The sequence below is a fragment of the Sander vitreus genome, chromosome 4 (assembly GCF_031162955.1).
Source record: "Sander vitreus isolate 19-12246 chromosome 4, sanVit1, whole genome shotgun sequence".
NCBI lineage: Eukaryota > Metazoa > Chordata > Actinopteri > Perciformes > Percidae > Sander > Sander vitreus.
The window spans coordinates 28,601,797-28,622,649 of record NC_135858.1 but is presented as its reverse complement, the minus strand read 5'-3'; the positions used below and the strand labels follow the sequence as shown (position 1 = coordinate 28,622,649).

The following is a 20,853-nucleotide window of genomic DNA, read 5'->3' as shown; positions in this document are numbered from 1 at the left end:
ACACACACACACACACACACACACACACACACACACACACACATATACATATACACACACATATACACACACACACACACACACACACCTCAAACACGTCTGCGTGTGTGTTACGCTTAGAAACCTCTGTCTGCTTTCTCTTATTTTCCAGGCTTATTGGGGTGGCAGTAATGGCGTTTAGTGTTTAGCCAGTGAGTTTCTGGGCCGCAGGGTGTGTTTTTGTGTGTGTGTGTGTGTGTGTGTGAGGGGTGCATGGAGGCAGATGGCATATGTTTTTAAATGACTTAATGGGTCTATTTAAGGATCTTGGCATGTTAGCTGACAATGGATTTAATATGAGTTAACTAAGAGACAAGATAGGAGTGCACACATACAAACACACATGCATGCACACAGTCACACGCACAGACACATATACACTCATACCTTTGAACAGATGAAGTGACTATTTTCTTAACCTAACTAAGTAATTTTGGTGCCTAAACATAACCAAACTGCGACAATTTCACAACATTAAATACATGTTTAAAATCGCGACCTTTACGTTCAAAACTGCGACCAATGTTCTCTCGTTTAGATATGAGTACGGAAAACGCTCCTATGGGTCGTGTTAGAGTGTAGGAACAAACAACCCGTGTGGTCGTATGGATTGCAGGACTTGGTGTATTATTTGGTTACTTTCCACCGCTGACATAGAAACTGCTCCGCTGTGCACACACATTCACACATGAACACACGGCAACATGTCCTCGGTTTGCTCCTACACACACAAACATACACTTGAACACACAGTCACACTCAGGATCAGTAGATGTTATCTAAGTGAGCAGTAAACAGACTCTTTAGAGCCATTCGCCTCGGGGGGCCTCCTTCTGGTTTGGGACTCCGTGGGTCCTGTCGCACTGTGTTAGCTTTGGCTGACATGAAAGGCTCTAATGGCTGCTTTTGGTCTCTCAGGGGAATGGGAATCTTAACATGAGAAAGACAGGGGATTCTGCTTAAATAAGTGTTATCATTGGAGAGGGTGTTTATGTGTAAGTGGGTATATTCAGGGCACAGAGTTATTTTTGCTGCTTGTGTGTGTGTGTGTGTGTGTGTGTGTGTGTGTGTGTGTGAGATCACTTTGCTGTTTTTGCATGGATGTGAGTGTTTGTGAATGAAGGCCAGCTGGCTTGCATAATGTCAGTGTGTTTGTGTGCATTATAGTGATACAGAGTAAGTCTGATCCATGTTGAAGCACATGTCTAAATGGACAATATGTGAGCTCAAGCAGAATAATCAGTTCTGAATGCATGGATACCCAATAACCTCTTTACATGTTAAACAAATAGCTCTGTTTGTTAAGGGGTTTTTGTGTCACTTTATAGCAGTAACAGACTATAATACACATTATATTTTGATGTAGTTATAAAGCCATGTTGCATGTGTGGTCATGAAACATTTAAAACAAGCAAGTAAGCTAATATCAAGGATAGATAAAATGTGACAACAGTACAATGACTTGAAACTTAGTGAGGGAAAGGAAATAAGAGATCCTACAGTTTTTATTACTTAGAAAAGTACTTACTTAGATTTACTTACTTACTTACTAGAAACACAGATGTGCACTCTCTCTCTCTCTCTCTCTCTCTCTCTCTCTCTCTCTCTCTCTTTGTCTCTGTCACTTTACGAATACCAACGCTTAGAATCTCCTGTTTGGGAGAAATTAAAAAAAATAAAACCATCACTTGAAATCCATCTCTCAAAATAGGAGACTGTCCTTCCCCAAAAAACGACCCCATACCTCATTTGTACAAGCATCTTTTTATGACCCATATTTACGTTAATAGTGGTGGTGACCTCTAGTGGCTGAAGTAATTATGACAGGAGAAAAAGACGTAGGCTAGGTGATGTAGTATAAAGAGCGAGAAAGTCCGTTCGGGGTGGATGGATGGCTCAAACTAAAACATGACTACCACCCTGGAGACGGATGTTCAGGTCCCGCGAGAAAGCAAAAGTCAACGTTTACTTATTTGAACTAACACGAGGTAATCAACTTGTACGTTAAATTCCGTGACAGTTATGTACCTAACTACGTCACATTGTACGTAACTATGTCATGTAAGTTAAATAACGTAATAGGGCTGCACGGTATGTGGAAAATATTTAATTGCGATTATTTTTAACTGATTTTGTGATTGCGATATGATTCACGATATTTGATGGAATGATCATTTTTGGATCATTGTTCTCATTTTCATTGAAAAATATTAAAATATTCAACGAATTTTTGCGAGGATCTGTACCAAACAAAGATTTGAATAGTTTGACACATATTTTGCCTTTAACAAATATTGATGTGTTGATCTTTGGTGGGTCATATTACAGGGTAGGGACAAGTTGTGTGAGTTGGAGGACTTGCAAAATGGACAGGAAGTGAATTTTATTGAGAGATCTCAAACGGTTATTTATTTTGTATTTCACCAGTGCGCTCTTACTTTTTGAAATGTGTCTGATTTTGCACATTCCCATTAACACTCCATTCTGTGAAAAGTAATTCTGCTTTTTAGACTTTGGTGAGAAAGTCTTTTTTGAACAAACAAATTATATCAAAACGTCCCTGTAAGTTATTCATTTGTCGATAATAACAGTTTTTAATTGAAAAAGCAAATTTCATTGGGTCTATTTAGTGAAGACGTGGAATGACTCAATTATCAAACAAGTTTTAAAAGAGCACAGTGAGCGAATGCCTGGAGAGGCTTCTCTCCTGGAACCACAGGGTTTGATATACAGATTAGCAGGTGCTGAAGAGAAAATGTCCAACGAGCTCTCGCGTACATGAAACATTTAATTGGCTGTGAACCAACAACAATCACACTTCCGCTCCTTTCTCTCTCCCCGCTGAAGTAAATTAGTTTTTTGATAAATAATTCTGTTCAGCAAGCGCAGAAAAACAAGGTGAGAGGTTCATCCCAGCCATTCAAAATAAGCATGTCAAAGATTATGTTCTGAGAGGGCATCCATTCTGTGTTTGTGTTGATGCTATTCCTTAAATAAGACAAGTAATTAGATTTTTTGTTTACCTTATGATTAATGCTACTGAATCAGCACTTCCCATCATCCAGGTATATTACATCATGCATGACAAAAGAACAGAAGACATAAATTGCTTTGAAGGTGCCCTGCCACACGTATTTCATTACTTTGTGGTAATGTCTGAAGTTCTACCATGGACTCTGTAACATTCTTTTGTGGAAACAATGCCTTGGTTACCTTGTTTCAAGCCATTCTAGCGTGGTATAGAAATCCTGCAGGAAGACTCAGCTCGATTTGTGCCAGTTCTCATTAATATTCAACGAGATAAGTTGCTTGACTCTGATTGGCTAACAGCTAGCCAATGAGAGCCTGGCTATCAGCATCCTTTACCCAATGCCACTGGGCGAGCTCATGAATAGCAATGAGGTCAGGCAACACCACGTCAGACTGACCAGCTTTTGTAATTGGCCTGATTTCTCTGCTTATTTCTTTTCAATGGCTAGAGCTGACAGAGGAGGTAGCCGTTCAGTTTCACATTCATGACATAACACAAACACATATGGACCTAACATATTAAAAAAAAAATGCAAGTAAAAACGGTTTTGTGTGGCAGAGCACCTTTAATTACTTAAACGAAGGTGAAACATTACATATTACTTTTGGCATACCTACAAAAAATAACAATTAATACTTTTACAAATATGTGTGATTTATAGAGTATACTTTTTCATAATTTTTTACTATGCATATACTGTACAGGACAAGCCTGGGCCCTGTGTATTCAATTCTTCGTCAATAAATGTTGTGATAGGTAATAGAAAAAGATTGGTGAATCCGCTAAGTAAGAAAAAGAAGCACTTAACTGCCAACTTAGCAAATTTAGCATCCATTCCTCGTCAGCCACAGCCTGTCCCAAAAAACGAGACAGATAATTATTTTAACACACTAACATTAGCCTTACTAAATGTCAGGTCTTGTCTAAATCATTTTTAATCAATGATTTCATTATTAAGCACAATCTTGAGCTCATGTTTTTAACTGAAACCTGGTTAGACTATAATAACAGTGATGCTGTTCTTATAGAGTCAGCTCCCCCTAACTTCAATTTTATGAGTGAAAATAGAGCTAATAAGAAAGGAGGTGGAGTCGCCATTTTGTTTAATGAGTTGTTCCAATGTACTCAAATATCTTATGGAAACTTTGCTTCTTTTGAATATTTGGCTCTTCAGCTAAGGTCCCCGTCTCAACCTATATTTCTAATTATCTACAGGCCACCTAAATACTGTGCATCCTTCTTTGACGACTTTAGTGAACTGCTGTCTATAATCCGTATTAACTTTGACCGTGTAGTTATTGCTGGTGATTTCAACATTCATGTTGACAACCCCCAGGATAGAGGGACCAAAGAACTGTGTTGTATTTTTGAGAACTATGGACTGACTCAGCATGTGACGGAGCCCACACACAACAAGGAGCATACTCTGGACTTGATTATCTCGAAGGGTTTGACCATTTCCAAGGTTGTGGTGACTGATGCTGCTCTCTCTGATCATTTCTGTGTTTTCTTTAATGGCACTATCTCTGTGCTCAAAAGTGTCCAAACAAAGTTAATAAGAAAACGGTATATCACTGACAACACCAGTGAAACATTCATTCAGCTTTTCTCATCCACACCCGCCCTCTCAGGGGTCTCACTCACTGAGCTTGTAGACAATTTCAATTGTAAAATTACAAATGTTATTGATGCCATTGCTCCCATTAAGGTAAACACTGTCTCTGATAAGAAAAGATCTCCATGGAGAAATGCCATACTGGTAAGAACAGAAAAAAGACAGTGTCGAAAAGCAGAACGCAGGTGGCGAAAAACTAATCTCCAGGTCCACTACAACACCTATAAAGAGAGACTTCGCATTTATAATTTGGAACTGAGGAATGCAAGGCGGTCCTTCTTCTCGGACATAATTGCCAAAAACAATAATAACTCACGTGCTTTGTTTGCTACTGTCGATAGGTTAACAAACCCTCCAGTACCAGAAACATCTGAACTTTTATCCACCAAGGCCTGCCATGATTTTGCCACCTTCTTCAAGGACAAACTTAGAAAGAGTTAAAGAAAATTAGACAAACAATCAGTGCTTCCATATCGAGTACAGGGTATGTGTTGTCACAGTGTCCAGGCAAAACAAATTCCAATATGACCCAATTTCATATGATTAACCGTAAAAACCTGGAGGACATTATACAACATCTGAAAACCTCCTCCTGCTGCCTTGATATTCTACCAACGGGCCTTTTCAAAAATGTTTTGAATTGTTTGGCTACAGATCTTCTACAGATTGTAAACACGTCTCTTCTCTCAGGTATCTTCCCACAGGCCCTGAAAACGGCAGTCATTAAGCCACTCTTAAAAAAGAACAATCTAGACATGTCACTAATGAGCAACTATAGGCCTATATCAAACCTTCCATTTTTAAGTAAAATCATTGAAAAAACGGTTTCTCAACAACTCAACCTTTTCTTGTCACTAAACAACAGTTTTGATGCCTTCCAGTCGGGTTTTCAACCACACCACAGCACTGAGACAGCTCTTGTTAAAGTCTTTAATGACATCCACTTAAACACAGATAGTGGCAACACTTCAGTCTTGGTATTATTTGATCTCAGTGCTGCATTTGATATGGTCGACCATGACATATTACTAGACTGATTGGAAAACTGGGTTGGCATTTCTGGCTCAGTACTAAAGTGGTTTGAGTCTTATTTAAAGAATAGGGACTACTTTGTGTCTATAGGGAATTATACATCTGAGCATACAAATATGACGTGCGGAGTTCCCCAAGGCTCCGTTCTGGGGCCTCTTCTGTTTAACATCTACATGCTTCCACTGGCTCAAATTATGGAAAACAATAAAATAAGTTACCATAGTTATGCGGATGACACACAAATTTATATAACCTTATCGCCAGGGGACTATAGTCCAATACAACAACTGACTAAGTGCATTGAACAAATTAACGACTGGATGTGCCAGAACTTTCTTAAATTAAATGATGAAAAAAACTGAGGTGGTTGTTTTTTGGAGCAAAGGAGGAACGATTAAAAGTCAGCACTCAGCTTCAAACGATAATGTTAAAAACAACAGACAAAGCCAGAAATCTTGGTGTAGTCATGGACTCAGACCTGAATTTTAACAGCCACATTAAGACAATTACAAAGTCAGCCTATTACCACCTTATATACCACCAAATATATCAAGGGTTGAAGGACTTATGTCTCAGCAGGATTTGGAAAAACTTGTCCATGCTTTTAGCTTCAGTAGACTTGACTACTGTAACGGTGTCTTTACAGGTCTCCCTAAAAAATCAATCAGACAGCTGCAGCTGATTCAGAACGCTGATGCTCGAGTCCTCACTAAGACCAAGAGAGTGCATCACATCACTCCAGTTCTAAAGTCTCTACACTGGCTTCCAGTGCCTCAAAGAATTGATTTCAAAATACTTTTGCTGGTTTATAAATCACTAAACGGTTTAGGGCCAAAATACATTTCTGATCTGCTACTACACTATGAACCACCCAGACCTCTCAGGTCGTCTGGGACAGGTCAGCTTGTTGTCCCCAGAGTCAGAACTAGACAGGGGGAAGCAGCGTTTAGTTTGTATGCTCCACATATCTGGAACAAACTCCCAGAAAACTGTAGGTCTGCTGCAACTCTCAGTTCTTTTAAATCAAGGCTGAAGACCTATCTTTTTCATGTTGCCTTTCTTTAAATAACTGTTCATTTCTTATACTGAAGCTGCATTGTTGACACTGTATAACAATCTATATAAGCATATAAAGATAAATTCCTATTTTATCTGCTTTTATATATTTAACTGTTTTAACTGCTCTTCAGTGTTTAATTTCTTATACTGCACTGTAACTTTTTTTCTCGTATTTTATCTGTTTTTAATTTTTTTATCTGTTTTCATGTAAAGCACTTTGAATTGCCCTGTTGCTGAAATGTGCTATACAAATAAAGCTGCCTTGCCTACAGTCAAACAAATGTGAAGCTCTCACGATTAGATGATTGTCCAATAGTTACAGATCCCTTTTTTTTTTTCAATCGCTGCCTTTGTGCCTTTTAGTAGCTTTTGTGAATCTGGCTTTTAAAATATGTTTGAACAAAAACATTAAATTCAAATGAGAGGTTTTACTCCTGCTGCCACATCCAGGCACCTTTATTACCACCTGCATGGCCAACACAATTGCCTGCAATCAGCATCAAAAAAGGATGTGATATCACAGGGCAATGAGAGAGCAGAGTGATCAGCTAGGATATTATAACATTATACCATTCAATTTATTATCGTTCATGACTGTCACACATCTCTCACAGTAATCATTTGAAATAAAGATTCAAGCTGCCATTGTAAAACGTTTTACCGTAAATTTACAGTAATATACTGGCAGCAACTTCGCCAGTCACCTACTCTGTATTTACAGTAAGTAACTGGTTTAACATGTTAAGGTATTTTACTGTAAATAGGCATACCGTTTCTTACTGTATTATTTTAATTTGCAATAATATGCTGGCTGCAGTGTAATTCCCTCCTTTTCCTTTATTTTCCCAAGATGCATTGGTATTAACAGTAAATACGTGTAATCTGTAACATTTGCAGACAGTGCTGTATTATTATTATTTTCTCCCAGAATGCATTGCCATTTACAGTATGATCCTGTGTAACATTAAAACGGTGAGATTTTAGCTGTAAATTTGTATCAGAGGTTTACAGTGTGTGTTTTCAATTGACTTGCCAGATGCATTTTGTTGTCATTCAGGAAACTGGTTTACTCACAACAGCTGATTTTTTGCTGCAGTTGACAGTTGGATGCAAACGTGGCGGCTGACAATATTTTCGGCAGAACAAAAGAAATGAATGCTGCATATAAATAATGATCTTTTTTTCACTTTTTAAGTGAACTTTTAAGTAAAAACTGAGTGGTTGTTCTCGTGTGTGTGTGTGTGTGTGTGTGTGTGTGTGTGTGTGTGTGTGTGTGTGTGTTTTGGCATGCTTGAGTAATAATATCAATATTTCATTATATTGGTTACAGGAATGTTAATTAGCAGAGATGAAGGGATTCTGTTTGTTTTGGTGTCACACTAACATGCATGCAGGCGCATATGCATTACACATCAACATACATTTATGCACAAACCCTTACAGCTGCAACTCAAACATGCGCACACACACAGATGCTGGCATGCATGCATGCACGCACGCACGCACTCACTCACTCACTCACTCATAGACACACACACTCACACACTCACAGACACACACACACACACACTCTCACACACTCACACACACACGCACGCACGCACACACACAGACACACACACACGCACGCACGCACGCACACACACAGACACACACACACACACACACACACATTCACACATTCACACACACACACACACACACACACACACACAACCTCATACCCACGTCCCCGATCAGAGTGGAACACTTATATTTTCATTATGCAAATGTTCTGACACAGAACATGTGTGTGTAATTATGTTTGTGTGATGGTGTCAATGAGACGCGGAAAAGGGAGGTGTTGTACTGAATTTTCAGAACTAGATCAGGGGCATTGACACCCACCCACTCTCTCACTCACACACACACACACACACACACACACACACACACACACACACACACACACACACAAGCACAGTCTCGCTTACCGCTGGGAGCTACTTCTCCCTCTCATCCCCTGATCGTGTTTATAACTTTTATTCTAATGAGATCATTTTGATTTCTTTTTATTTCTAATGAGAGCACTGAACAACGAGGGGGCGATAAAGGCTAATTATCTCAGTATTGATTAATTTATAACAGCTTTTTTCATATCTTTAAGAAAAATAGTGTTTTTCCTAGCTTTCACCCACTGCTGGAGGTTGTTTTTTTTAACACAGACTACAGATAGAGCGGAGGAGGTTTTCTTTCTTCTTTTTTAAATTTTATTTCCCAGTTGATGTAAAGCTTGAAGAAGCATAATCAAAACTATACCATGCATTTCTTGCATTGTACATTTTAGGTTGTATGTGTATATGTATAACACTGTCTGGCCACCAGGGGGTCTGGGAAGGCAATATAGGAGGCAGACCATAGACTGTACAGTCTATGAGGCAGACTTAGCACATTTATGTCAAAGTCCAAAAGAATGAATGAATGATTGATTGATTGATTGATTGATTTACAGTGTTACAAATGCAACTCAAGAAAAACTGAATAGTTACAGTTTTTTCCAACTGCTTACACACATTTTCAAAACTGTGTCTCCTTTTTTCAAAACTCTACACACAATTCCCAAAACTGCACACACAAAATGCAAAATGCCTCACATCTCCTTCAAAATGAAACACTGCATTCAAAATACCACAAACACATCTCAAAATGAAGCATTTGCATCAAATGGCAAACACTTTTTTCATAATAGTAAATTTTTGGATATACCATGTACACACTGTTGTCCTAAATCTAAAGCTTTTTTGTCTTTCAAAGGCCTATATATACATTTACAATGTTCTAGAGTGAAAATAATCTGCTGAGAGTGGTTGAAAAGTGCACTGTAAAAAACAATGTAATGTTACAGTAAAACAGAAAATATTCATTCAAGAGTAGCACAGCGTTGTATACAGTAGCATGAAACAAGAAAACAAAACTACAAACATATGTAAACCAAAGGTATCATTTTTAGAATAAAGAATGTGTGTGTATGTGTGCTGTGTGTCGTGGGGGGGGCAATTGTATGCACAAACAAAGTCTGATTGATTTGTAATGCTGAAATAGTCATTAGATAGTTGCATGCAGTATGGACACCATTGTAAAGTCAATGTCAAGGTCAATCCGTGGCTGATCCACCTCCATCTTCCTCCTCCTCCTCGTTGTCGTCCCCTGTCTGTCCCTCATACTCCCCTTGCTCTCTGTCTATTGTTGGCATCCATTGTTCAAAACGGATAACCTGACCTTTGACCTATGTATAGGCCTATACTAAAGCAGTGATTGGTTAGTGTTCAGTTATGACATAATGTGTTTGCACATGTGAGGAGTGTGTGTGGGCCCTGGTAAATAAGTGTAGCATTTTGATTAGTTGTGTTTAGAAAAGGAAAGCAAGTCACTTCCTGTTAGATTTTTTCAAGTGACACATGACATTCTTGGTTTACCAAGACTAAGATTCTACAGCCGTGCTAGCGCGTTTTGTGAGGTTGCTCTTAGGCCTTGTGACACTACCCTTTTTATTTCTCCAAAGGGGCAATTTGTTGTAGTACAACACAGTGGTGCTTTGAGCTAAATGCTAATGTCATCATACTAACATTTCTTGAACCGGGTCATAAGACTGTGGCACTCTAAGTGCATTAAATGACTTAGCAGTAATGTACAAGCATGTTACAGTTGAAGTTGAAAAGTCAAGAAGTTTCTCCATTTTGATTTGTTTAAACTGACAAATACGCTCTCAGGAAGTGACAGCAACAAAGAGGCAGATAAAAAAAAGAAAAAGAGGAAGCATTAAGGGATAAAGCAATGACGTCCCACCATTTCAAATGCTTCAAAACAAATTCAAATGGTTGTGTGTCAGAGCATATGTCTAATTAGGCAACCACGGTTACAGTGGGGCAAAAAAGTATTTAGTCAGCCACCAATTGTGCAAGTTCTCCCACTTAAAAAGATGAGAGAGGCCTGTAATTTTCATCATAGGTACACTTCATCTATGAGAGACAAAATGAGAAAAAAAATCCAGAAAATCACATTGTAGGATTTTTAATGAATTTATTTGCAAATTATGGTGGAAAATAAGTATTTAGTCAATAACAAAAGTTCATCTCAATACTTTGTTATATACCCTTTGTTGGCAATGACAGAGGTCAAACGTTTTCTGTAAGTCTTCACAAGGTTTTCACACACTATTGTTGGTATTTTGGCCCATTCCTCCATGCAGATCTACTCTAGAGCAGTGATGTTTTGGGGCTGTCGCTGGGCAACACGGACTTTCAACTCCCTCCAAAGATTTTCTATGGGGTTGAGATCTGGAGACTGGCTAGGCCACTCCAGGACCTTGAAATGCTTCTTACGAAGCCACTCCTTCGTTGCCCGGGCGGTGTGTTTGGGATCATTGTCATGCTGAAAGCAGCCACTTTTCATCTTCAATGCCCTTGCTGATGGAAGGAGGTTTTCACTCAAAATCTCATGATACATTTCCCATTCATTCTTTCCTTTACATGGATCAGTCGTCCTGGACCCTTTGCAGAAAAACAGCCCCAAAGCATGATGTTTCCACCCCCATGCTTCACAGTAGGTATGGTGTTCTTTGGATGCAACTCAACATTCTTTCCAATCCAAACACGATAGTTCTATTTTGGTTTCATCTGACCATATGACATTCTCCCAATCCTCTTCTGGATCATCCAAATGCTCTCTAGCAAACTCCAGACGGGCCTGGACATGTACTGGCTTAAGCAGGCGGACACATCTGGCACTGCAGGATTTGAGTCCCTGGCAGCGTAGTGTGTTACTGATGGTAGCCTTTGTTACTTTGGTCCCAGCTCTCTGCAGGTCATTCACTAGGTCCCCCCGTGTAGTTCTGGGATTTTTGCTCACCGTTCTTGTGATCATTTTGACCCCACATGGTGAGATTTTGCGTGGAGCCCCGGATCGAGGGAGATTATTAGTGGTCTTGTATGTCTTCCATTTTCTTATAATTTCTCCCACAGTTGATTTCTTCACACCAAGCTGCTTACCTATTGCAGATTCAGTCTTCCCAGCCTGGTGCAGGTCTACAATTTTGTTTCTGGTGTCCTTTGACAGCTCTTTGGTCTTGGCCATAGTGGAGATTGGAGTGTGACTGTTTGAGGTTGTGGACAGGTTATACTGATAACAAGTTCAAACAGGTGCCATTAATACAGATAACGAGTGGAGGACAGAGGAGCCTCTTAAAGAAGAAGTTACAGGTCTGTGAGAGCCAGAAATCTTGCTTGTTTGTAGGTGACCAAATACTTATTTGCCCGAGGAATTTGCAAATAAATTCATTAACAATCCTACAATGTGATTTTCTGGATTTTTTTTTCTCATTTTGTCTCTCATAGTTATATGATGAAAATTACAGGCCTCTCTCATCTTTTTAAGTGGGAGAACTTGCACGATTGGTGGCTGACTAAATACTTTTTTACCCCACTGTATATGTGTGTGTGTGTGTGTGTGTGTGTGTGTGTGTGTGTGTTAGGGCTTTGACTCCAAACCTCGTTATTCGAATATAATTCGAATATTTAAAATAATAATGAAATTCGAACAAATATTAGGCAGTCCTTCATATTCGAATTTTGAAGCTGTTATGGGCATTATTTTTTTGTAAATGTGTTTGCTTGTAAACCTTGTTTTCAGTTCAGATTCCGAGGCTTTTTCACGCATTTCAAAATGTAACTACACGTCGTGGCGACGCACGTCGCTCGGCTGCAACTTGGTAGTGCATTTCCCCCCCGACTCATTTCCTGGTTCTCTTTCTCCATAAACAACGTAAAATCAAGGAGAGGGTGAACTATTCCTGCTACAGATTTCCCACCGTGGTCAGAAAACACAGGGAAGACACTTTGTTTCTCTCACTATGACTCTGGAGTCAGTACTCGCTCTGAAGCTAATCACCGTCACTCTCTCACTCGCTCTATACACACACACACACACACACACACACACACACACACACACACACACACACACACACACACACACATACACGCCGGCTCGATGCACACACCAGCGCACAAGTATGAACATCAGACCACTTACGTAGGCTACGGTGAAAGCTCCGAAATTCCTGTCGAAAGCATACTGTTTGTGTTTAATCCAGGGTCTGACTTTTCATAAAAAAAAAAAAAAAACAGTTGCGGTTTTGCAGTTGTGTTTTTCTTCTGAAAACATAATTGCCTGCCTATTGACATTGCCCTCTGGTGGACAGAACATATACAACTTATACCAATATAGGTCTTACTGAAAGCGTTTAATGGTCAAAATATTATTAATAAGTATTTGAATATTAATAAACAAACAAACTTCGAATATGATTTTGGGGCAAAGGTCAAAGCCCTAGTGTTTGTGTGTGTGTGTGTGTGTGCTGTGCTAGCAGAGAAGGCTAATGCGGTGGAAAATGTGTCTTATCCCGGCCATGAAATAACGATGAGACTCTATGACTTAATCATGTTGACACATAAAGCTTTCTCTTCATATGCCCCTCACTCTCTCTCACATAAAGGCGTACTCTCTCTCCCCCTCTCTCCCTCTCATTCTGTTCTGTTACTTTTTTCCCGCCCTTCTGCTCTCTTCTCTGATAAATGGTGACAGTGTCTGTCGTGCGCTCGCTCTTTCAATTCATGCTGATAACTTCATTAGTATAATAGGGTTAATGATGCCACATAAGCTTAAAAAAACATATAAATTCAAACCCTACTGAACTGATTGAAGATGTGGTTTTAAAACGTTGGGGTGTAAATGTAATCACAAATATGGTGAATAACAGAGGGCGTAATTATATCAAACCCCATGTTTAATTGTTTTAATGGACAGCATCAATATAATTCCCTTTGTATGTAGTAGTTTTAAGTGGTACTGCTACAGTTCGCCTTTCCTTCAGATGGCATACCCAAGGGGTTCACAGGAAACGCTGCGTGGATGCTGGATGTCCATGCATTGTAATGGACAACGTGAGGCATTAGGAAGAGGTAGTGTGGTTGTTGTTGTTGTCTTTTTAGTTAGAACAATGTGACCCAATTAATCTTCTCAGTCCACGTTTTGTTTGGTTGCACTTTAAACAGATACACTAGTTGTTCTTACTCAGTTGCATTCCTGACAGTACTTCCTCGAGGCTTGTTTGCCGTCCCCAGTTGTCGATACACTTGTCATTTCGAACGGAAATATACATAACACCAGCTTAACTTTGAGAGCTGTCTTTGTATTATTCAGTCCAACTACTTCTCTACATCTGTTCTCTGTCTGTTAGTGGACGTAGCACCTTGTCCCCTAAACAACCCCGCCTTGTTTAATTGTCCTTGTACAAGACGCTAAACCCAAACTGCTTGCCGCAGTGAAACTCTGTGCCATCTGACAATGTATTCATCTTTTTCTCTCTCTGTTCAGGTGGCTGTACATTTGAGGAGTCGTACAGCAGCTGTGGGTACAGCGTTTCTCTCGGAACCAATGGATTTACCTGGGAACAAGTCAACTCCTGGGAAAAACCCACCATGGACCCTGCTCTGCCTACTGGTAGGATTCTACTTTGGTCTCTCTGGCTTTCTGTTCAAGCTCTCTGGATTACATTGTATGTCATTTACCAAACTTTATTTATGGCCCATCTACCTACCTATAGATTATGATTGTTGGGCCAATTATGATTTGAGCATCACAAATTGTCCTACTAAGTTGGACGACATCCTTTCTGGTCTGGGCCAGTTGGTATCCGTAGATACTATCAAGCAGTATGTGGTGTTTAATGATTCTAATAATTTGTCTTCTGATCCAGTCACTGCCCCTATTTCTCATTAGCAATATTTTAAACATTCCAATGACATAAATATAGGAAGAAAAATAATAATCCACATCCAATCCAAAGTTTTTATTCCTCCTTCATCAATTGCAAAGGCAGATGTTTTTAACTGATATTGCTTATATGTGTGATTTTGGGGTCGCCAACCCGATTCACATGTGCCCCTTTCTGACTGTAAAGACAAAAAATCAGTGCATTTTGGTGGAAATAATTATGTGTTGAGTGTCTAGTCTTTGCAGTCCTTTTAAATTCTAATCCCAACTTTAGACTCTTTAGACCAGAGATCTTCAACATTGGGTCCAGGACCTCTATGGGGGGTCCTTAGAGGTGCTGTGGGGAGGGGGGCGGGGGGAACCATATTATTGTGTGATAGTTAAAAAAAAAACAACAACATGTTATTAAAGACAAATATTTGTTAAGTAAATCTCTCCTACCTGCTCAGCAAATCCGCCATCATAATAGCAAAGTGCCAAGGTACAAACGCGCCTGGCTTTTAAAGGGAATGGGAGACGACACTCTGGTTGGTTTATTGCATGTTACACCCAAAACACACACCTATGAATTAATGAAGACACTACCCAGTACAACCCTTTTGAACCATGCGCCCGGACCCTTTTTTCTGCCCTTAAACTAGCAAAAGTGGATTCGTACATGCCTGAACGCACCTGCGCCAGGTGCTTCCCGCCGTACGCTTAGATTGTTAAGATAGGGCCCAAAAAATAGTAAGGGGTCCCTGCTCGGTCTCTCTTTCAGCTGAGGGGTCCTTGGCCTAAAAACACTGAACAGCTCTGCTTTAGAACAGCCCTGCTTTAGACTATCTGATTAGATTTTGCAGGTTGGCAGTGATGCGCGTATCTTTAAAAAGAAAAACTTTAAAAACATATTTTATTTCATTTTATATTAAACGATTACAGGTATCCACTCATTCACTTTTTGTCCCTTTGCTGTTAAAGCTGCAAACATTGTATTTGATGTGTTAGGATTGAAAGTTTAACGTTTTAAAAACATTAGGAAAGAAAAGGTTATGCTAACTTCTCTTTAGATCTTCATCTCTCCTTCTGTCCTTTCTACGCTGGCAGACTGATGTAACTCGGTAGACAGATCGTGACGTGACCCCAGCTGGGTGTCCCTCTCCGCCTGTCAAACGCCAAATGGCAATCAGACGGGCCCCTCTGTCCTTCTCATTCTCTCGCACACTTCTGCCCTTTTGCTCTATCTCGCCCACTCTCTCACTTTCTAACTCTCACATAGACACACACACTCTCTCTCTCTTTCACACTTTCGTCTCCTGCATTTCCTCTCCCTCCCTCCCTCTGTCTATCTCGAGTCACCTCCTTCTCCTCTCTCAAGTCCCTTATTTGGCTGACATGAGTGTTTATCGGAAGCTCAGCAACATTAAAATTCAGATTTTTTTCTTGCTTTTCTCTATAATAATCATAATAATATCTAACACAGCTTTTGCTGTTTTGAGGGTATGATGTAGAAGGGAAATGGTCAAGTTGTGATCCAATTATTTGGTGTCTGATTGCTGGTTTTTGTCTGCCTTTTTGACGTTGATAATGGTGTCAGGGAATCGAGTGTGAATGCACTCAGACACAATAGGTCGAGGTCAGTGATGTAATGATCTACTGCGCCGTTGCCAAGAGGAGAGCTGTTAGAGTTCGTGCACAAAAGAAGCTATCCCTGAGCCTCCAATTAACTTCATACAGACCCAGCGTTTGACTCAGTGGCAGTAACAGGTTCCTGCTTTCATTTGCAGTTTTTTCAAAGAAAGGAAGAAAAGAGATGCTGAGGAGGCAGCCCTCGCTCCTAAAAATCACGTTCCCATACAACTAAACAGCATTCTCAATTACGTTTCGAAACATATTTTGTCCAGGATTACTTTTTTTTTCAATCAAAGTCCACGTTCAAAGTCTGCGTGGGGAGGAGGTCGGGGTGGATGAATGGGTCATAATAACACGGAACTTTCACCCAGCAGACCGTTGTTTGTGTCCCGGGTGAAACCCAAGGGGGTAAGCCTCTCCCAGGAACGCGTCGCTCCTATCCCATCACCTCCCGTTAGCATTCCATTGACTGCCATTCATTTTGGCGCCACTTTGACAGCGAATAACTTTACATCTGAAGCGTTTAAAGACTCTATTTGTCCATTGTTTATTTCTAAAGAAACACAACAATGTATAAAAGGCTCCATTACCTTGGATCTCATGTTATGGCTCTGTAGTAGACGTTTTTGTAAAAATAGGCTAACGATTGTGTCATAACCACGTGACATACTGTCGCATAGTAGAGGAATTACCGTATAGTACAGGAGAAGCTTGCAGGCAGTTTTGACTTACATTCGCTGTTGAAGTTTAATACTAATGTTAACTAGCATTTTAGTTAGCAATAATTAGCCTGTGCTTATGTTATCTCCTTACATATACCTACGCTCTCCGTCTCTGCAATATTCGGAATGATTGAGATTTCTCTTGGCACAGCTACCAGAAGACTTACAACTTTCAGACAGGTTGCTCACGGCACATTTATGTCGTCTCTCAGTTAGAGGCTGCGCAGTAACGCTCAGCCATCACCGGGAAAGTGCTTCTAATATCCTTCACTGGTCTCCGTAAAGAGTAATGGGATCTGTTGGTCCATTTTATATATGTTTATGGTGAAACCAGAAGTCACCGTTGACTTATTTTAAGTTATATATGTGAGTTACCTTTCGTAACATTCTTAACTTGTGTGTCGTACGTAACGTACCTAACTTAAATTACCTAACATATGTACTTTTAGGTTGAGTTGGACCCCAAAGCAAAGGACTGGAACTGGTTTATAAGTGTAAACAGGTTTATTATTAACAAAAAGAGTCTTGAGCAGAAGCAGTGGTGGCAGGGAGCTGGCTGGCTTAGAGATGATCCACAGAGTAGAAGACTGCATTGCGATTGGGATCCCGTGGGACCCAACACAAATCTCGCGGGAGCGGGCGGTTTTAACGGGAGTTGCGGCTAGGAGCGGGCGGTCCAAAAATAGACAGCTGGTCCCGGGATGTAAGCGCGCTGCTCCTGATTGGTGCTGTAACCAACTGTTAGGTTCACCTAGCTAGGTTTTTATATGAAAATCAGCAATGCACACGGTGCATCCAGTTCACGAGCCAAACGCTTTATTAACACTCCTCTCGGGGCACTGCGCCCCACCCCTTTCTACTACGGCGACCTGAGGGATACAATCAACAGGGACTTTAACGTGAAATCTGTAGAGTGCGTTAGAAGACAGGGAAACCAAACAAAATAAAACAACCTGGGCAAAACAAACCAGCAAGTTCTGAAATAAGTGAAATAAATAACCAGGGATGAACCAGGTACACGTTCCCTGTCGGCTCATATAAACTAATTCTTACCTAGTTCAGGAATTAAGATGTCTCTCTAACCATCATCGTATCATTCCAACACAGTCGCACTCCCAGCGCGTCAAAAAGCGACGCTTGGTCAGGTGCCTTTGGCGTTTGTTACAGACGCAAAAACTCTCCCTTAGCGTCTAGCCCTTCAGCGTCACGTTTTGGTGCGCTTGGTTGGGACTCTCTGCATCACTTTTCGTCTGGGTCTGGACGTACGTTTAACTGACATGCGGCACAAGAATGGGACACAAACCCCGGTCTCCTGGGTGAAATTCCTGTGTTGTTTGACCCATCCACCACCCCAACCAACCTCCTTACGCAGATTTTCAGTCTTTCGTACTACTCGCTACCGTTGTCTGTCTTATTACTACGTCATCAGCACCGCGGTCGAGCTGCTGCTCTGCCTGGTGCGTTCCAAACAGACGCTAAAGGGGGATTTATGCATCGTACTGTATGTCTGATGCTGAGAGAAACTGACCAAGAGTCAGTATCTGACGAGTTGGGAGTGAGACCGGGTTGATCTTTCTCACATTGCACCCAAATGATCCCTCCCTTCTTCCCTCTTTCTTTCCCTCTCTTCTGCCATATATTATCTCTCAGTCATGTCAATTATTGCTCTCATACATCATCATCTCTCTTTTGCCATCATTGTCTCTGACTTGTCAGAAGAGATGGAGAGAGAGATCTGTCAGCCACAGCCCTGCACTCACCACACAACATCTCGTACTGAAGATCTGATGCGATTGAACGGGCATGATCGCTATGTCTGTCTCTCCATCCATGTATATGTCTCATGTCAGTTATCTGTCTCATCTATCGGTGTGGGCGGTGGTTGTCGGGGGCAATAGCCATCACGTCCTATAAGCCCTTCTCATAGAAAACGTATTGACTGCACGCTGCCCTGCCGGCTATAGATCTGATAAGGCAGGACAAGAACAAATTGTCTGTCAGTCTCTTGTCTGCCTCTAGCTTTTAGTTATGTTTTTCATGATGTTAAGTCTGCCAATGCGCTCATACTGAACCTCGGATTGCTTTATAAAGTATCGGTGCTATTTTGTATCAATACAAAGCAAATACTGCCAAACGACTCGCAGATCTACTGGAAAAACAAGCTGCTTTGTTAAAGTCTGTTATAAAAACCAAAGAAGAAAAATACATTCTAGAAAGGGTTGATATTGAATTGTGAATTGTGGAGCTATTTCGCCAGACCAACTGACGCTACTATCTCTGGAAGCAAAGGCGTAGATTTTGGGGGGGATGCAGGGGATATGCCCCCCCCTAATATTTCCAAGAGGTAAATTCAAAAGATATGAAAGACAACCCACTCACCAAAACAGGTAAAACTAACCATTCAGGGAGCTCAAAACATGTACAGAAAACAGTAACCTAATAGTGTCTACTTGTGCTTTATTCTGATTTTGACTGTCAGGTCTTTTATGTAGATTTCATCTTTGGAACTTTTGGCTTTAACAAGGTCTCATTCTCTAACAGATTTGTTGTTTTGAACACCACAGAAAGTTTTAAACAATACAGAAGAAAGAGAATGTCCTTGACATAAATAAAAACATTTCAACCATAAATTGATTCAGAATAGGCACACATTGTTGCGTTATAATTCACCAGAATGCAAAAAATGAAGTCTTTGACGCCCAAAATTTTCTAGGGGGACGAGACCACATCACACCAGACCGTCAAAAAGGAAACAAGAGGGGGGTGAGCTAGATTATTGGTGATCGTCACAAGCTTAGTTGTTGTGAAAAGAAAAGCCAGTCAAGGCTCAGTTTATATGTTGAAATCCTTTAAGGTGCATGCATGTGCATCGAGGCCCAGAAATCTTCAGCGCATCCCTCGAGAGTTTAAGCTGTGTTCACTCAGAGCTCTTTAATGTTTCAGAAGTTGAGCACGGCGTGTTCATGTATGCAGGAGCAAATAAGCCTCTTGCTTTTGTCTCTTTGCTTCCATTATCGACACAATTATCATATAATCCTCTTTCTCGCCTCACCTCCATAATATTGATGCGGTTGATACGGTTGCCATAGAGCGTAACCCACACCCGACAGCTCGAAGATTGGATTGGCACCATCGCTCTCTCCATCTCTCTCTCACTCTTTAGACATTGTTGTCATAAAGTCCATAGTCCTGACAGTTAGGCCAGATAGATGTCAGGGTTAGGCATGATTGGATTGGAATGAATGTTTGGTTAACTTCTTTTTTCATCATCTCTGTATTGACATGGAATAACATAGTCCACACCCATGACAATTTATAAATTTGACAAGATTGGATGGGCATGAGTGTTTTTCTATCTCTCATCACCCACATAGACATAATAATCTCACGGTCTGAATTCTTGCAGAGTTCTTAAATTGGATGCAAAAACCTGTTTTATTGCATACATTTTAAAATAATAACTTCATTGAAAGGCAGACCTGTTAACTGACCCTACAGAATATGTTGGGAATGGAATAAGATGCATACCCACATTCCTGGTGACAGCGTAGATATTTTTTTCTAGCATATTATTTTGCATAATCATGATATGACTTCATATGTTTGCTGTAATATAGGCTAAACGTCATGTATGTGAGACTGTACAAAGAACTTAGAAATGGAATGGGTCACACACTCGTAAATGCACACCTCTGGTATTCTTCGCTGAGCTCTGGGTAGGGCTTTTTTCAAACACAACAATAAACAGAAAAGAAATGCCACCACCACAGTAAATGTATTACCCTGTCAAACTTTCACAAACCTGCAAATCGCCAAAAGAAAAGAAATGCTTTTTCTTTTACTTCCTGCCTGGTCACACACACATACACATACACACACACACACACACACACACACGCACGCACGCACGCACGCACGCACGCACGCACATG

The 20,853-nt window shown here is 40.4% G+C and overlaps 1 protein-coding gene across 1 annotated transcript in view; it reads left to right on the top strand.

Annotated features, from left to right (window-relative positions):
- Positions 1-20,853, top strand: part of ptprt (protein tyrosine phosphatase receptor type T) — a 438,297-nt gene that overhangs the window by 51,835 nt on the left and 365,609 nt on the right. The window contains exon 2 of the mRNA XM_078247539.1: positions 14,190-14,315. Within this exon, the coding sequence (XP_078103665.1) occupies positions 14,190-14,315 (126 nt within the window). The remainder of the gene's footprint in view (positions 1-14,189; positions 14,316-20,853) is intronic.